General features: G+C 38.5%; 1 protein-coding gene across 5 annotated transcripts in view; it reads left to right on the forward strand.

The window, feature by feature from the left end:
- The window catches only part of SPAG9 (sperm associated antigen 9), a 106,443-nt gene that overhangs the window by 41,205 nt on the left and 48,861 nt on the right, over positions 1 to 16,377 (forward strand). For 3 of the 5 annotated variants that reach the window (XM_073310894.1, XM_073310895.1, XM_073310897.1), the window contains exons 4-5: positions 4,495 to 4,589; positions 10,269 to 10,422. In XM_073310894.1, coding sequence (XP_073166995.1) covers positions 4,495 to 4,589; positions 10,269 to 10,422 — 249 coding nt within the window. Of the gene's footprint in view, positions 1 to 4,494; positions 4,590 to 5,167; positions 5,459 to 10,268; positions 10,423 to 16,377 lie in introns of those variants that run through there. The other 2 variants (XM_073310898.1, XM_073310899.1) reach the window with 2 other exon arrangements.

Genomic DNA, 16,377 nt, shown 5'->3' on the forward strand with positions numbered 1-16,377 from the left:
AAAATAAATACAGGAAGTGTAGAAAACTTGAGGAGTTAGAACTTTTTTTTTAAGATGAGGGGGGAAGAGTAATCTCAGAATATAAAAATTCCTGGAGAAAACACAAGAGGTTGATAGCAGTGGGCTGGGTTAATGCTGGATTTCCTGGAGAAGCACAGGAGGGGTTCTCTGACCTGCGAGACTAGTTTATTTAATGGCTTAATCTGTACATCTATCTTGATAGTGTATGTTGGCTTGCTTATTTTTCAATAAACTTGTAGGGTGCTTGTTTTTTTTAAGTGAATGACTTTCCTGCTAGTCTCCAGCATACAAAGAAACTGAGGAAACAAACCTATTAGTGATAAGGAGACAGGCAACCTTTGGTCAGGATGACTAATCTTGGATTATTCCAGTGATTTTGAAGGATTCTTTTTCAAACTTTTGCAGCATAGGAGCATTTCTGTAATGTGTTAATTTCCTAATGAGATGCTAATGGATAACTTAACAATATTTGATTTAAAAATGGTAATGGTGAATAAAAGATCAGAATGTCAGTAAAAAGAAAAGGAGTACTTGTGGCACCTAAGGTGCCACAAGTACTCCTTTTCTTTTTGCGAATACAGACTAACACGGCTGTTACTCTGAAACCAGAATGTCAGTGTGACAGGATATATTGAATCATTTAGCCCTGTAAATATAACCTTCCTCCTGCCCTATATATGTAGATCGGGGGTCATCAAACCGTATATCACAATTGACTGGTGGATTCTGGAGTTTCTCCAGTTGATCACTATCTCCAGCTGCTAAAAGTCAGGAAGTGCAGTGGAGCTAAGGCAGTCTCCCTGCCTGCCCCAGCCCCACTCTGCTCCTGGAAGCAGCCAGCATGCCCCCACAGCCCCTGGGGGAGCGGGGTCTCTGCATGCTGCTCCTGCCTGCAAGCACCACCCCCGTAGCTCCCATTGGCTGGGAACAGGGAACTGCGGCCAATGGGAGCTGCAGGGGAGGCGCTTGCAGACAGGAGTAGCACGCGTAGCCACGTGCCCCCCCACAGGGGTGTGTTGGCCGCTTCCGGGAGCGGCGTAGGGAGCCTCCCTTAGCCCCGCTGCGCCCCTGACTGGGAGCCACCCAGGGAAGTGCTGCCTCCACCCCCCTGAACCCCAACCTCCTGCCCCAACCCAGTGAAAGTGAGTAAGGCTCGGGGAGAGTGAGTGCTGGAGGGGGTGGTGGGGCAGGTGGGAATGGAGTGATTAACTACTAATTCCTCCCTGTGGGTCAAAATCAAGGCTAAAATGACTCTCCTTGTTGTTTCCTCCACTTTCTGGGAGGAAAGAAGTTGTCCCCAGTACATTCCAAGAACATGTTGGAAAGGTTGTTTTGCTGTATTGCTTTTCCAACAGAAGTCTGGGTAGCTAAAGTCCACCATTACTCCCAGGTCTTGTGTTTTGTTTACTTCTGTTTGTTCTAGAAATGTCTCATCCACTTCATCTCCTTGATTTGGTAGACTACAGTAGCCATACCATGATCTCACCCCTGTTTTTTACCCCTTTTATCTCTACATAGAGACTCTTAACTGGTCTGCTTCTGACCTCCTTTTGGACGTCAGAACGAGTGTGCACATTCTTGACGTATAATGCAACACCTCCTCCATTTTTAGGCTGCCTGTCTTTCCTGAACAAGCTATACCCCTCTATACCAATATTCCGGTCATGGGATTTATCCCACCAAGTCTAAGGCCAATGAACTCAAAATTTAGCTTATGTACTAATACTTCCAGTTCTTCCTGTTTGTTCCCCATACTCCGTATATATTTGTATAGACATCCAAGATGTTAATCAGATTCCCTCACTGATTTCCCTCTTGTTGCTCTAATGACCCTAATGTAATTTTCCATGTGACCCCCGCCCCCATCTAGCCTTTTAAGGTCATATTTTTATACCTTCTGGCTTTTGTCATCTGCCCCCTTTGAGCTTAGTTTAAAGCCCTCCTCGCTGGGTTGCCAAGTTGATGCATGAAGATGCTCTTCCCCTTCTTGGTGAGGTGCACCTCTGGTCTTCCCAGCGGACCACCTTTTCTCAACAGCATCCCATGGTCTTGGGCCTGACTTGGTAAATAGACTATGGCTATATTATAAATGCAGTCAGAACCATATTGTACAGAAGTCCTTAATGTTTATGGTCTCTTAGTACTTTAAAATAGTCAAGGATTATAAATGGAGGAAGATAGCCAAAGCAAGTTTTGCAGGGACCAGGGGCAGGGTGCACCTGCTACAAGGGTGGCTTGATGATGTGGCTTGCTGACTGGACAGGATGTAGTATGGCACACTTCTCAGATGTGCATGAAAAATGTGGAGGAAGATTGCTGGTCAGTGACTCGTGTGTTGTATTTACTGTTGATTTTGATATGACTCTGGTGCTTTGCACAATTATGATTGTGATGAAGCATTAACGTTATAAAATCTGCTATTACGTATTGTTGTAGTTTTAATGCCTGTTTTCAGTTATGACCATTGTCATTTAAACAATTACATAAAATTGACGGCTCTATCATTACCACTCTAATCGCACTCAGCCTTATGCCTCATGCTCCTGATTGGCTTGATAGATTTATAAAACCCTATTGTGCTCCAGTGTAACAGCACCCATTTAGAACAATGCTTAATCTTCAATAGCATGACTGTGAAATGCTAGCTAGAACAGCATGACTTAATAATGAAAACCTTAAGGATGAAATAAGATAAATCTTAAAAGGATCAGAAAAAAATTCTAACTACTCACTAGCTTAAAACTGAAATGTACTGTCTTTTGTGGTGTCTTATTTCTTCCTCATTTTGTAGGTACAAAACTTGTTCCTGTGGAGTGGAGGAGGGAAGGGAAAGTATGTACACAATTATGAGAAAATGGTTACAAAAGGAAGGGGTTAATCTAATTTGGCTAAAATTTGGTATTGATAATATGCCCATCAGTTTATGGTGGGTACTACCTAAGATACCGACCAGCCAATGCTCCTTTATTTTTTATTTATTTTCAGGTCAAAATCTAGACAAAGGATACCCTAGATATGATCAGACTTTAATGAACTAGTAAGGGTTCTGGTTAGTGGCTTATTTTATCCAAGGTGTGACATAATTATTACAAATAATGCAACTGTCTTTTTATAGAGGGCTACTTACGCAATAAAAACAAATAAAATGGGTTAATAGTACATCCATAGCTCAAATAGCTTGGCTGTTTCTTTAACTGTTTTTGTTTACAAATACTTTGTTTTTAGTAATAAATCCCTATGATTGCAATTTTATAGAACCCTCACTGAATAAAAACGTGAAATATATACAGATTACCATGTACAGCATATATATCTATTCCTGTTTTACATTCTACCATAAATACACATTTAAAGAACATAAAATTCAACACAGATTTTATTTTCAGAAAGCTATATACATTTGCAAGACCATACATAAGGTAACAAAAAACCAAGACAATGAGCAGTTGTAGTATCTATCTGTGATTTTGGGTATTCCTTTGACTCTATTGAATAAATTAAAAAAAAGAAAGTTCTGCTTTTACACAGGGACTTTTTTGCAGTGTCTGTTTTCAGTCTTCTGGTGTCTGATATTTATCTTCATTGTGGAGCAGTTTGGTGTAGATGGGGAAGTTTAACCATTATTTTACCAAGAATTATCTGACCAGAATACATGAAAAGTCAAAGGAAAGCCTGAAACACGCATCAGATCTCACTTCACTTTTCTAAATTCCAAACACTTACCATGTTCTTCGTTAATGTATTAACTAGTAAATTAGGCCACGTTTTGATAAAGGAACTAACTGCTCAAAATGTAAACATAATATACTTTTAAAAATATTATCTTTTTGTTTTGGTGACTATATTCTAGATAGATGCTGTTTTTTTCTATACTGTATTAACACAATGCAATAAAATGTTTCAACATATAATACTATTTTCTCTGTGTTTTTATAAATAAAATCTCTGCATATAGAAGATTTAGTTGCCAGTCATTCAAAGAAATATCACACACATTGCCTTTACTTCATGGATGTGTTTAAACTTCAGCAGGTTACAGTCATTGGGGTTTCGTTATTTCCATTTATTGGCACTTAGTTGCAGAACTCTGTCTGAAATGCCATGGACACTTATGTTGCTATTCAGATATTTCCTGTGCATGAATATAGGAATATGTCTAAGGGGTTAAAGTGAAACTGAATTTTTATTTTTGAAAAATAACTTAAGGTTCTTTCTCAAATGCTCAAATTTTAAGGAAAGGGTCTCAGATCAGACTTGTGGCCATAAATGTCAAATATTTTGCTAACATTTGTTTACTACTTTGAAAGAAATTAACTCTAAACTGTAAAATGGAGTGGGCTCCTGGTATCTTTTTTTTTTTTCAGATATGCAGAGGAGGATTGCAAAGTGGTGCAAAATATTGGCTGTAAAATACACTATTGCAATACATTTAAATGATACTTAATGTCTTACAGTATCTTTTGTTTTAAACAGATGATTCACAATTATATGGAACACTTGGAAAGAACCAAACTTCATCAACTAACGGGGGGTGATCTGCTAGAATCCACCACACACGGTAGAATTAGGTAAGCATTATTATGCTCTCACCCTGAAATAAAAAGAATTCATTCATGTATGTTTGCAAGACTGTCTGTTCTTTAATCCTACAACAACAGTTTGGCTGAATCAGAAAGATTTGTCGGATGATTGGAATGCAGTAGGAGAATACTGTAGAAATCCATGGGAAAAAACACTTGCTTTTGTAACACTAAATGTTGATATATAGTCTGTACATTGGTCTTGGGCAATAATTTTGGCATACATTTTTATAAATGTAGACAGGGTTTCTTTTAGGATATGGATAATTTCAAAATAACAGACATACCAGAGTCTAAAAATACTTAAATAATATTGCATTGCTTCTGCTGCTTTATACACAGGTTTACAAAGGAACATGTCTAAATGTCTGCTTGTGCTGAGAGCTCTATGTGAATATATTATGTAGATCTCAAAGCTTTCTGCCAATGAACTCTGGAAGGGGGAGAGAATAGGTAATAAGCTGGCTGTGTCGCTTGCTGCATAGATGCTAAGAGCAGCAGCTCTATGGTTCATTGAGATGGGGGAGGAGAGAAGTGATGTCATTGGTTTGGAGCTGCTGCAGGAGAGAGTGGAAAGCTGCTGCTGATGGCATTGTTTTTGTGGCAGCAGCTGAATGACAGACTTTCACTACAAAGATACACCCTCGTTGTCTGTGTAGCCTTGGTTCCGGCGTTTCACCATGCCAGCGCAGCACCATGAGTCCTGGATGCATGCTGCTATTTGTGTTTGGCTTCGTTGGCGGGGCGGTGGTCATTAATTCAGCTATCTTAGTATCTCTTTCTGTTTTGCTGCTTGTGCACTTTTCTATTTCTACTGGTGTGCCAGCTCTGACGCAGAATCTATCAAGGATACTCAGGTACTCTGACCTACTGAACCTCTGCTTATTGTATTCTTTGTTGTTAGTTTCCTCATTCTTGCTCATCTTTCGATCTATAAAAGGAGGCAACGGGATATCAAGTGCTGATTTGAAGTCCTGTATATTTAGTATTCATACACTAAGTAAGGCAAGGCACTGTTTTGTAAATTGTTAAAGGAAATTTGCATTGGTGTTTTTTTAAGTAATTACAAGGTCAGTCGGTGAGTTTTTGCTTTAGAAAGCTGTTAAATCTTTGACACTAACTTGTCAACAGAATAGAGGTGCTTTGTTAAACATTGTGGACAGAGCTTGCACTCGTGTTGTAAGGTATTTAGCGAATATTATATAGTCCTAAATTTGTGATGCCGCAGGCCTTTTCTTTATGCAGTTTATGTACAGGTAATGGGAGCTCTGTTCAAATATATAATTTCAATATTTTTTTACATATTTAAAAAAAATACTGTTTGATCATTTAAGATACTTTTGAAAGAAAAATCTTGTATTTGGGTATTAGAGCTGTAAGAGCCTATTCACTATTGTTGAGTCAAATGTTATCCTCTCTCATCGTTCTCTTTATACTTGTATGGCAGTCAACCAACTCTTTCCTCCCTTGAGTTATGTGCTGTTTGTCCTGGTTGCCTAGAGTAGTAGCAGATCTGCATTAGTGGAAAAAAAAATTTTTTTTTTTGACATTTTAATGTTTGTTTTAAATGAAATACAATGGGCCACATTTTAAAATTGCATCTTTCAAACTAGTGAACTTGGCATTCTTTAATCACTATCACTCTGGCTTAAATAAATGTATATACTTGTTAAAAATATGTGATTGTCAGAAAATTAGTTCTAATGGAAGATGATTTTAAAAGAATCAATGTAGCACATAGCCTAGGTTTGGTCTCTAGCCTTCAGTGTGTTTTTTAATCTTTTGTGACAAATATGTAAATGTAGTGCGTAGTTGACTTAAGTGTTTGGTAGACTTAAGGCATTTTAGTAAGTTTAATAGGGTAATATATTACTGTAGAACAATCAGGTTTCAGAGTAGCAGCCGTGTTAGTCTGTATTCGCAAAAAGAAAAGGAGTACTTGTAACACCTTAGAGACTAACAAATTTATTTGAGCATAAGCTTTCATGAGCTACAGCTCACTTCATCAAAAGCTTATGCTCAAATAAATTTGTTAGCCTCTAAGGTGCCACAAGTACTCCTTTCCTTTTTGTAGAATAATTACTAAGGCCTTTTACTTTAAAAGTAAAGCAAAATATTTTACTTTTTTAGGTTTAAAAAGTCTGAACTCTAACACTTTACACTAATGCTATCAGCTTGATAAAGAAGTCTTTTAGTAGCATGTCATCACTTTTCAAGTGAATATTTAAATTTCAAGTCTTAGAAACTGTGCTGTCTTTTCAGTAGAGCCTTTTGGTTAAATTTTAAAATGATTTTAGTGTGTAAATAAACCAGCATTTTTAAAGGTTGTGCTGTTGATTTTCTTAGCTTAGAAAAAAAAATTGTAGAAAATTGCTATTGAAAAAGCATTATGGTCTGAATATGTAATATTATATTAACTTGAGTATTTGTCATCAAAAAGATATAATGTAGAGTGGCTGCAAAAATACTTAAAGCTCTAATATTTCAGTAGGCCACTGTTAAAAGAAATAAAGACTAAACAGATACTTTTATTATTTGTTTAGGGAGTAAACTGTAATATCTGACTTCAATTCAGCAAAATGACATCTTTCCAAATATTTCTTGGAAACTGAAAGGGGGACTCTTCCCCATCCCACATGCAAGCAAACAAATTGATATTCTTAGTGGGAGAAGATCTTGCTTGTCAGAAGGGAAGACAGACCCCCTTACACCTTAATGACCTATTCCTTGCATGCATTTTGATTTTGAGGTCATACATATAAGACATCTATCTATTTACTCTAGGTGACTAATTATTTTTAAAATGACAATCCAGCTAATTCTCCCCCTCCTCCCCAAAGTGAGCCCAACTGAAGAAAGAATTTTTCTTTGAGGATTCCCCCTTTCCCTTCTTAGTTCATAATCCTCCTCCCCATTAAACTCCTCTCCTTAAAAGCCTATATAAAAGATAGATTTTGCAGCATGCCCTGAAGAGAAACAGATCTGGGCTTCTTTGGACTATTTGTCCAGAAGATGGTTTCCAAAGCTAAGGGCCTCTCAGAGCATGCTTAAAGGCGAGCCCCCTTTTAAACTGAAAGGGGCCAGCTGGATTTTTGGCACTGGATTTTTTTTTCCAGAAAATCAATACTTGAAAACTAAGTAAGTGTGTGTGTGTGTGTCTCTTCTCCTCCCTCCCGCCCCAATGTATTAGAAATGTGGGAATGCTAAACAAAGGAAGTACTTGAATAGATTCCAAGGACTCCTGCTGTTGTAGAAAAAAACTTCTGTTTAGTTTTGCAACTATTTAGTAAGGTTTTTTCTTCAGAGTTGTTACTGTTCCAGCATAACCCAACCCTTCCAATACTTTTTATCTATGTGGCCTTGATTGCTTTTGCTTTTTTCATTTGCTTCACATTATCTGTGCTTAACTGTATTAATGCTGATTGAATGTCCAGCTGTCTTTCTGTATTGGTTAAGAGCCTACCACTCCTGATTGTACTAGTTTCCTATTGCAAAATCTTTGGTATCAATTTTGGTACAGCATATTTAGTCATACAGATGTTATCTTGTACGTTGTGGTCTTTCATATATCAGTACTCACAAGGTGCTGTTCAGACATTTTTCCTTAACTTCCTAAAAGTTTTTAATCTCTTGAAAATTTTTATCCAGACATAGTGAATGTTCTCAAAAGGGCCTATTGCTTCTTGGGCCCCAAGTACAAGCACTTCTTCACTATCTTTACTATAGTTTTTGTCATCCTCTTTGCATAGGAGCATGGACCTTCCCTTGGCTACACAGGTCTTGTTAGCAGACTATGAAGTTGTCCTGGCTAATATAGATAGGGCCTGAATCATTTTACAAGTCAATACTATAGACTTGAGTCTCCATAATCATTGTGAAAATACTTACCCTGGTTTTCTCACTGAGAGGTGCCCACTGGTTTATGGACTATACTTTCTGTTTGCTTTGTATCACGAAGCTCAATTTTCTGCAGTCGTTGTGTACTTTCTCTACCTCTTACCTTTGGTAAACTTATATCTAACCACAGCTTTACTTTTGGCAGTGGTACTTAACTGCACGTATTTCTTTTGGGATCATGCTGTTTTGACCAAGCAAATGTTTTGCTTCATCTTAACTTTCTTCAGTTAAGTGTCCAGTACTGACATTCCTTTACAGAGCTAGACACAGCATTCTGCAGATGACTTTCTAAACAACATTTTTGTCTCTCCCCAAATGTAATCTGGTTTTATTCATTGTGATCACACCACTGGACGTGGGGTATCAGTCCTGGGATTTTGGGATGGCTCTTTGAGATGAGCCTTTGGGGTCTCCCAAATTGTCTCTTTATGAAGAGGAGGGTGAAATCGTTTGGCTTTCACTAGTCTTCTCTGCTGTAAAGTGATATTTAGTTTTTGGTGCTGTGTTCCCATGCAGAGGTGCCAACACTTCAAAATACTTCAAGGGACCGTTATCCAAATAACCCAAGGATCTTGGGAGAGATAGGACCTGCTTCATGCCAGTCTGTGGAATTCTGTATGCTTTCTGGGGTATTTTAGGTTACTTTTGATTGTTTTATCTAGTTTAACAGCTGAATATAGAATAGCCAGCTGTGGTAATATGACCAGTAATATGAGGATTAAAACCTTCCATGAACTTGCTCCCGCGCCCGTGACACACCTCTCTGCTACCAGCTTTCTCAATGTCCTATACGGTATTGGTACTGTTGATAAAAAAGCCAGTTCTGTAACTTCTGTAATTTGTGTCTATGTACTAAAAAGGCTATCTAAATTCATATCTCAACTTAGGTTTCCTGCCGTCTCATATCTGTTATTTTGGGAACTGAGTGCACCAACATTGAAAACTCTTCAGTGGTATCACCATAAGATCTGAGTGTTTAACTGGGAAAGCAGTTTTGTATAGTTTCTCTCATACAAACTAAGCTGTAATCTTAAATTTAGTCCATTCCAAAAATAGTCCCCTAATTTTCAGAGTCTCGGGTTCTCATAACGGGTCTTTCTGTTCACACCCAAACATACAGCTAGGCAGACTACAAACTGTGATATACAAACAGTACTTGTAAATGTGAAATGCTTTTAAGAGTAGATATGAGTTAGACTTCAAGGTAAGGGTTTGTTGCTTGATGTGGATGGGAAAGTTGAAAAGATTTGTCTGGATTTAGTAGTTGATCATTACAGAAATTGTGGTCCTGTACAAGAGTTGAGCAAATGAGAAATGCATTTTCAAAAGTGGCTTCTGAATGCAATTGGATTGTTAGTGCTTCATCTGAATTAAAGAAAAAAATTCAACTTGCTTTTAAAACATTGATTCTGATGTTCATGGTCCAACAATTATTTCATACTAAAATTTTTAGTCTTCTCCACCTGGAATGGATATCAGATGTAAATGCTGCACAAAGTTGTTCAAAACTGGAATCCGTTAAATGGGTCTAAAATACTCAAACTTTTGAAATACATAAGCAGAATCTGAGGAATTACTAAATAAAATAATGCAAACTCTGTATGCTTGCATGTGTATATAATGGGAAATATAGTATGCATGATTGAATCTAAATTCTGTTTCCTTGCCATATTCAAAAGCAGGTATAGCATAGGCAGTGAGTGTGTAAAATTGAACCTCATTAAATGTTGGGTATTTTTGTTTTAAACCCCTCCCTCTCCTCCCCAACAGAAAAGAGCGTCCTATATCACTGGGCATCTTCCCATTACCTCCAGGAGATGCACTGCTTACACCTGAGACTCAGAGAGAAGGAGGGGAAACACCTGGGTCAGAGCACTGGAAATTCCATGAGCTAAGCCAGCCACGCTCCAACACCAGCCTAAAGGTGAGCTATTGGTTTTCAGGTTTGTTTTGCATCTTATGAGAAGCCATCATAAACCATGGATTCAGTACATTGTTGGTGATAACTATATTACTGGAAGGGCTGAACTGTCGTCCTCCAGTTATATAAACTCCTCAACACATCAGTTATTGCATGTGATTTTTGAGTCTTGTATTTTAAAGGAACTTTGGGTGCCCAGTGAAAGGGGATTTTGGCTGCACTTTCAACATGGGATGGGAATGCAAGATCCATCTCCTGGTATTTCAGAGAGATTTTCCTTTTCTAAATAGGTACAGTTTTTTAAGGCCTGCAGTTCTTGTACTTACAGGCTGGATAGACAGTGTATACAGTTTTGGGAATTTAATGTTCTATGGCATGAAAAACTTTGAGTATTCAAGTACTGTGATGTACATATGTGTATATTTGTATATAAAGTTTGTGTAATTCTAGTGCTCATAGTTTAAAATTAAAATATTAAATCAGTAAAATTCAGTGGTGTGACTCGGAGGAAAATAGTTCTAATTTTAATGAGATTCCTGAAACCGTTTTTTATATATTTAAAAATCCCAAATGAATTTGAGATGTTCTCCACTTGAACTATTTTTAAACATAATCCCACACTGGATGCCATAAAAAGATGAAGGAACATCTGAATGGCCCTTCCCTCTTTAGATGTGTTTTGGGAAAACTAAAACTGTATAATTTTTTTGAGCATTCTAAAGGACTTTGATATCAAAGCTCTATAGAACTAATAAGCTTTCTGCCTCACATACAATTTGGAAAAACCTGTGCAGTTCTAGTTCAGATAGTCTGATCTGACAGCTGCTCTCTGTGAAGAGGTCCGCTGATTACAGCATTTCAGAAGGAAGAATGTCCTCTTTTTTTTTAACTCCGTTATTCAGTATTTTACTTTGGGCTCTTTTTTATTGAAATGGCTGCAGACCTTAATTGTTAGTGCCTGAAGATGAGGATCATTAATCCTGTGGGGTTTGCCATGTTTGTCCTCTAATTCCAGTTCACCAACAGTTTCTTGAAAGAGTAAGGCTCCCTAGATGCTTGATTCTTGAACCAAGAGAATTTAAATTGGCCTAAAAAGCAGGTGCCTAAACTGCTGGATTTGTGAGATTCTCCTTCTGTGGTGGACTAAGTGTGCTACCTCCATCACTGTCAGTCCCGGACGTGAGAGCAAGACTGAGACTACACCACATGGCTAATCTTTTCCCCTATCCTATTAGAAAGGGCTGTGACAGGTTGCTCCCCCTTCGGGGTGCCACTGGATGTACTGGGGTACCACTGAGCCCTCCCATTCCACCAGCCTGGGCTCCCTCACCCTGTCCTGCTGAGCCAGGCCCTCAAACTGTCTCTAGCGCGTGCACACACATAGGGACACGCCCAGCTGCAGAAAGACACAGATACTGAAATCAGCGCTGCATGGGAAAACTCAGCTAGGGGATTGCCCGGCACTCAAGTCTGCTCCCCCTCTGGGATGCAAACACAAAATTGTATTGTCTTGCACTGCACAGAGAACGGTACAGCATAAGCTTATGAAATTCGCTCCTTCCCTCAATGTGGAGGAAGATATTCACAGCTTTTTGTCCCCATTTATGAATTTCGAACTGGTTTAGACAAACAAAAACAAGTTTATTAATTACAAAGGATATTATAAGAGATAACAAACAGATCAAAGTAGATTACCTTAGTAAATAAACTCAACTGACCTTAAGACACTGGATAGGTAGGATATAAATTAGCAAATTCTCACCCTGAGTGATAAACAGGCTGGCAGATTCTTAAGACACTAGTTTCCTTGGCTTTCCCAGGTTTTCATATACAGGCTAAAGATCCTTCTAGCCTGGGACCATCACTGTCCACAGTTCAGTCCTTGCCCCTCAGGTGTTTTCAGGTGTCTTGTTGCAGAGAGAGTGAGCCCCTGCCCTCCAGGATGTCATTGTTCCTCTTCTTCCCATTTGCTGGAAAGCTCTCTTGCTATGACCTAGGTCAAACAGTTCCCATTGTGTAGTGCTATCTACCAGAGGTTTCTATTTTATACAGTTCCTGAGGTAATCCTTTTGCTTCTGTGCATTTCCTCAATAAGCTATTAACATTGTTTGGCCTATTTACTGTTGTACTTGAAAGGCTGTGGGTGCTTTCAACCTCACAACGTGTTTCAGTAACACATACAGAGCCAAACTTCATAACTTCACATACAACGGTAACACACACAATCCAACAAGGTATTAATGTCTAGCAGATCAAGACTTTTAGAACGATACCTCAAAATATATTTTGTACAAAACATATTCACCACTGTCATCTAATTAGGATATTGGGGTGTCAGGGTGTCACAAGGGCCTTACCACTAATGAACCCATCTAGTTTTGGAGGTACAAAAACAGATGCCTCTTCACAGGTGGATAAGTACCCCAACTCAGGAGATAAAACATTGTCTAAACTATAGCATACTTCATGATCCTGATAGATACAAAAACTGAAAAAGAAAAAGGATCTGAAGACCCTGTTGAAAACTTTGTCCTTTAGCAATCCATGAACAGAAATACTATAGTACAGTGGTTTTCAACCTTTCCAGGCTACTGTACCCTTTTCAGGAGTCAGATTTGTCTTGTGTACCCCCAAGTAATCCTCTATATTCATATTTCCCCATAGCAATTTCAGTTATTCAGAAATTGACAGGCTTTAGGAGGAGTTGCTTTGCTGAAATACAGGTTAGACTCGCGTGACTTGAGTGGATGGAGTTGTTATAAAGGGGGTTTTCTGATCTCCTTCAGTCCCCTCCAGAAAATACCTGTCATTTCATATTGTCAGATTATATTTTTTGGCATTAGTCCTTCTAAAAATATTAACTTGTACACACTTAAAAATGGCTACCTTGCATGCACAATTTTTGATGCTCTCTATATACATATCTCAGTTTAGTTATAAGACTAAGTGCCTTAGGGCAGGGATCATTTCTGTAAGTTAGATAGTATTTATCTTACACAGTGCCAAGCACAGTGCCTATATTTAATAAATGATCCTGTGGAATGGCATGATGCACTGCAGTCACTACTAAGAGGAATATTAATTTCTATTATAGTTTTTAACTTGTATCTTGCCAGTGTCTTGTACTATTGCTTTCAAATACCTGCATTTTTATTCATGCTGTAGTATTTGAAGGATACACAATGGTACACCTAAAAACACTTCCATATTGGTGCCCAGGAGCAGCACAGACCAGGGTTTATCTAGATAGTTTGGAACTTTGTACAGTAAGGACAATATTGGGTGCCATTGGAAGACGAGATGTAGTTGTGTATTGCTTTCTTCTATCCCTATTCTGATTGCATTGCTTACAAACCACTATTTAGTTCTCTACAAACTTAGTGACCTAATTTTAAATACACAACTTAGTTCCATGAAAAAAGGCTTTAGGAAACGTTGCTTACAAAAAGAATGGGAGTACTTGTGGCACCTTTGAGACTAACAAATTTATTTGAGCAAAAGCTTTCGTGGGCTAAAACCCTCTCCATCGGATGCATGCAGTGGAAAATATAGTAGGAAGATCTATCTAATCTATACACACACACACACACACACACACACACACACACAAAACATGAAACAATGGGTGTATTTCACACTATAATGAGAGTGATCAGTTAAGGTGAGCTATTTTCAGGGGGGGTGGGAGGGGAACCTTTTGTAGTGATAATCAAGATGGGCCATTTCCAGCAGTTGACAAGAATGTGTGAGGAACAGTTGGTTAATAAACATGGGGAAATAGTTTTACTTTGTGTAATGACACTCCTAGTTTTTATTCAAGCCTAATATAATGGTGTCCAGTTTGAAAATTAATTCCAATTCATCAGTCTCTCATTGGAGTCTGTTTTTGAAGGGTTTTTTGGTAATATTGTGACTTTTAGGCCTGGAATCGAGTGACCAGGGCGATTGAAGTGTTCTCCGACTGGTTTTTGAATGTTACAATTCTTGACGTGTGATTTGTGTCCATTTATTCTTTTACGTAGAGACTGTCCGGTTTGGCCAATGTACATGGCAGAGGGGCATTGCTTACAAAATACAACTTGGTTATTTCAAATTCTTAAAATATTTGGGGAAGATATTTAGACTCACTCCTGCTTAATGGAATTACATTTAACACACACTGATTTCTGGAGCATATATTGCTATCAGTTAAATCTATAGATAAATCCAGTGTCCAAATGCAAGGGAAGAAATTAAGTAGTTATAGCAAAACAATGGAATTATACGGAAATCCTTGGTTAGTCCCTTATAATTTTTGGAAACAATTGATTCAAACTCAGTTGAGACCCTTTTTCTTCACAGCCACTTTCTGTTGGGCAACCACGCCATTTATTTGGAGCTTTTTGTGTGGTAAAGTCAATGGTCAGTGTGTGCTGCATTCTTCAGTGTATGCATTCGGAATACAGAGTTGGAGAAATGTTTGAACAGAGCCAACATTCATGTTGAGGTTTCATTCCCTGTGTGGGTGAGCTCTGGATTCGCTTAGAGTACAATTTCCTCCCTTCATTACTTGTTTACTAAAATATGAATCATTATCCAGTTGAACTTTAACCTTAACTTGGGGCAGGTGTTTTTTAACATTAAAAAACAACTTATAATATTTAATCACATAGCCTTTTTAGAAAATGGACTTCAATTGTTTGCCATAATTCCTTAATTTTGAGCTTCATGACTTCCTGAGTATCTTTGGAGGGAACGTACATATTCTTGGAATCGGTCAGAGATGTCCAATAGTCAGGTGTTACACATGCTGTGTTATAGTCTCCAGTTGACTCACTGTGAGATTAACAAATATTCACTCTTCCCATCTTGGTCACTTTTAAATTTGTGATTAAGGATATTGGTATATGGAGACAATGCAAGCAATTCTGACACTTCCAAACAGTTGGAGACTTTTCCAGCAGGTTGTTTCAGATGTTCAAAATCTGACACTTTACAGCTAATCTAAATTTGGTATTACATATGTAACTCAGTACAGTGAACTCTGTATTTAGTAAAGAATATGGTAAGATGAGGCTTGATATCATTGATGGGGCAGGACCTAAAAGTACTAAATTAATCATTAGGGCTTGAAAAATTCATATGACTAGGAACTTGATCTGGGGTAAATACCATTAATTTATGCATTTACGGTAAGATTTGCTTTTCACTTATGATTGCAGAGAACCCCTTCCAAACAATAGAGTACAAACTCATGCACTGTTGCCTGTCTAAATCCTCAGACAGCACCAGCATCTTTGCTGCTGGTAGAGCTCAACTGCAGAGTGAAATTAACAAGCCTCTAGTCAATTTTACTGCTGCTGTTAAGGACCCTGTGGATCAGGTTGGATTCCTGCTGCTGGCTGGGGGACAGCTGTAAGCAGCAGCAGAGGCAGGTTAAAGGAGAGCTTTATAAAAAGGTTGTTATAGGGTCAGCTCAGTAGGGAATGTCCTCCCCTTGCAATAGTCTAGAGGTTCTGGATTAGGATTGGGGAAAGAGAACTCCCTCTTAAACCCCTGGCTGCTGGAAGGTGGGAAGGCTTCAGATTTCACACTTACTAAGTGGAGGCCATAAAGGATGGAACCTCTGAGCAGGATTCAAGGAGAGCACCCTAGTAGGAATACAAAGCACAAACTGGTGCAGAGGTTGGCTTCGTCGCGGGATGTTGCCCCTAGACAATGAGGCCCTTCATCTAATTAAATGATCTAGTTTAGACTTCTGGTTATTGGGTGGAATAAACTTTTCAAGCCTTATGTCTGAAGGGATGGATGATGGGCAAGGCTGGGTGTGGTGTGTTTCTGCAGGTGAGGGTTGGTGCCAGAGAGAGCGGAGAAATAAATTAAGAGCCAAAGTCAGCATTTTTGGAGGAGCAGGGGGTGGAAATGGGATGGAAAATACAGGTGACATAGCAGAAAGCAGTGTTAGGGAAGCAAAAAGGA

Source organism: Lepidochelys kempii, chromosome 14 (genome assembly GCF_965140265.1).
Source record: "Lepidochelys kempii isolate rLepKem1 chromosome 14, rLepKem1.hap2, whole genome shotgun sequence".
In the NCBI taxonomy this organism is placed as follows: Eukaryota; Metazoa; Chordata; order Testudines; family Cheloniidae; genus Lepidochelys; species Lepidochelys kempii.